General features: G+C 35.8%; 1 protein-coding gene across 1 annotated transcript in view; it reads left to right on the forward strand.

Annotated features, from left to right (window-relative positions):
* The window catches only part of LOC119591940 (sugar transporter SWEET1-like), a 16,764-nt gene extending 16,631 nt beyond the window's left edge, over positions 1–133 (forward strand). Inside the window, exon 5 of the mRNA XM_037940692.1 lies at positions 80–133. Coding sequence (XP_037796620.1) covers positions 80–111 — 32 coding nt within the window. The 3' untranslated portion in view covers positions 112–133. The remainder of the gene's footprint in view (positions 1–79) is intronic.
* The last annotated feature ends 96 nt before the right edge of the window (positions 134–229 follow it).

Raw genomic sequence — 229 nt, forward strand, 5'->3', positions numbered from 1 at the left:
TATTCTCATTTCTTTTCCTTTTTCTCCTCGCTTTTTTTTTTTTCTATTAATATTGTATAGATTTTTTTCTTACTTGCAGGTGATGTGGCTGGAGAATTGAGACAGGTGTAGCGGCTAGGTAAAGCTTCCAGATGAAATTCAACACTTTCGATGAAGAGGAAATGGTCAGGCAATCTTCCATTTATCTTCCAGACACAAACTGACTTTAGCAACCAGTAACATATTCCAA

Source organism: Penaeus monodon, chromosome 29 (assembly GCF_015228065.2).
Source record: "Penaeus monodon isolate SGIC_2016 chromosome 29, NSTDA_Pmon_1, whole genome shotgun sequence".
In the NCBI taxonomy this organism is placed as follows: Eukaryota; Metazoa; Arthropoda; class Malacostraca; order Decapoda; family Penaeidae; genus Penaeus; species Penaeus monodon.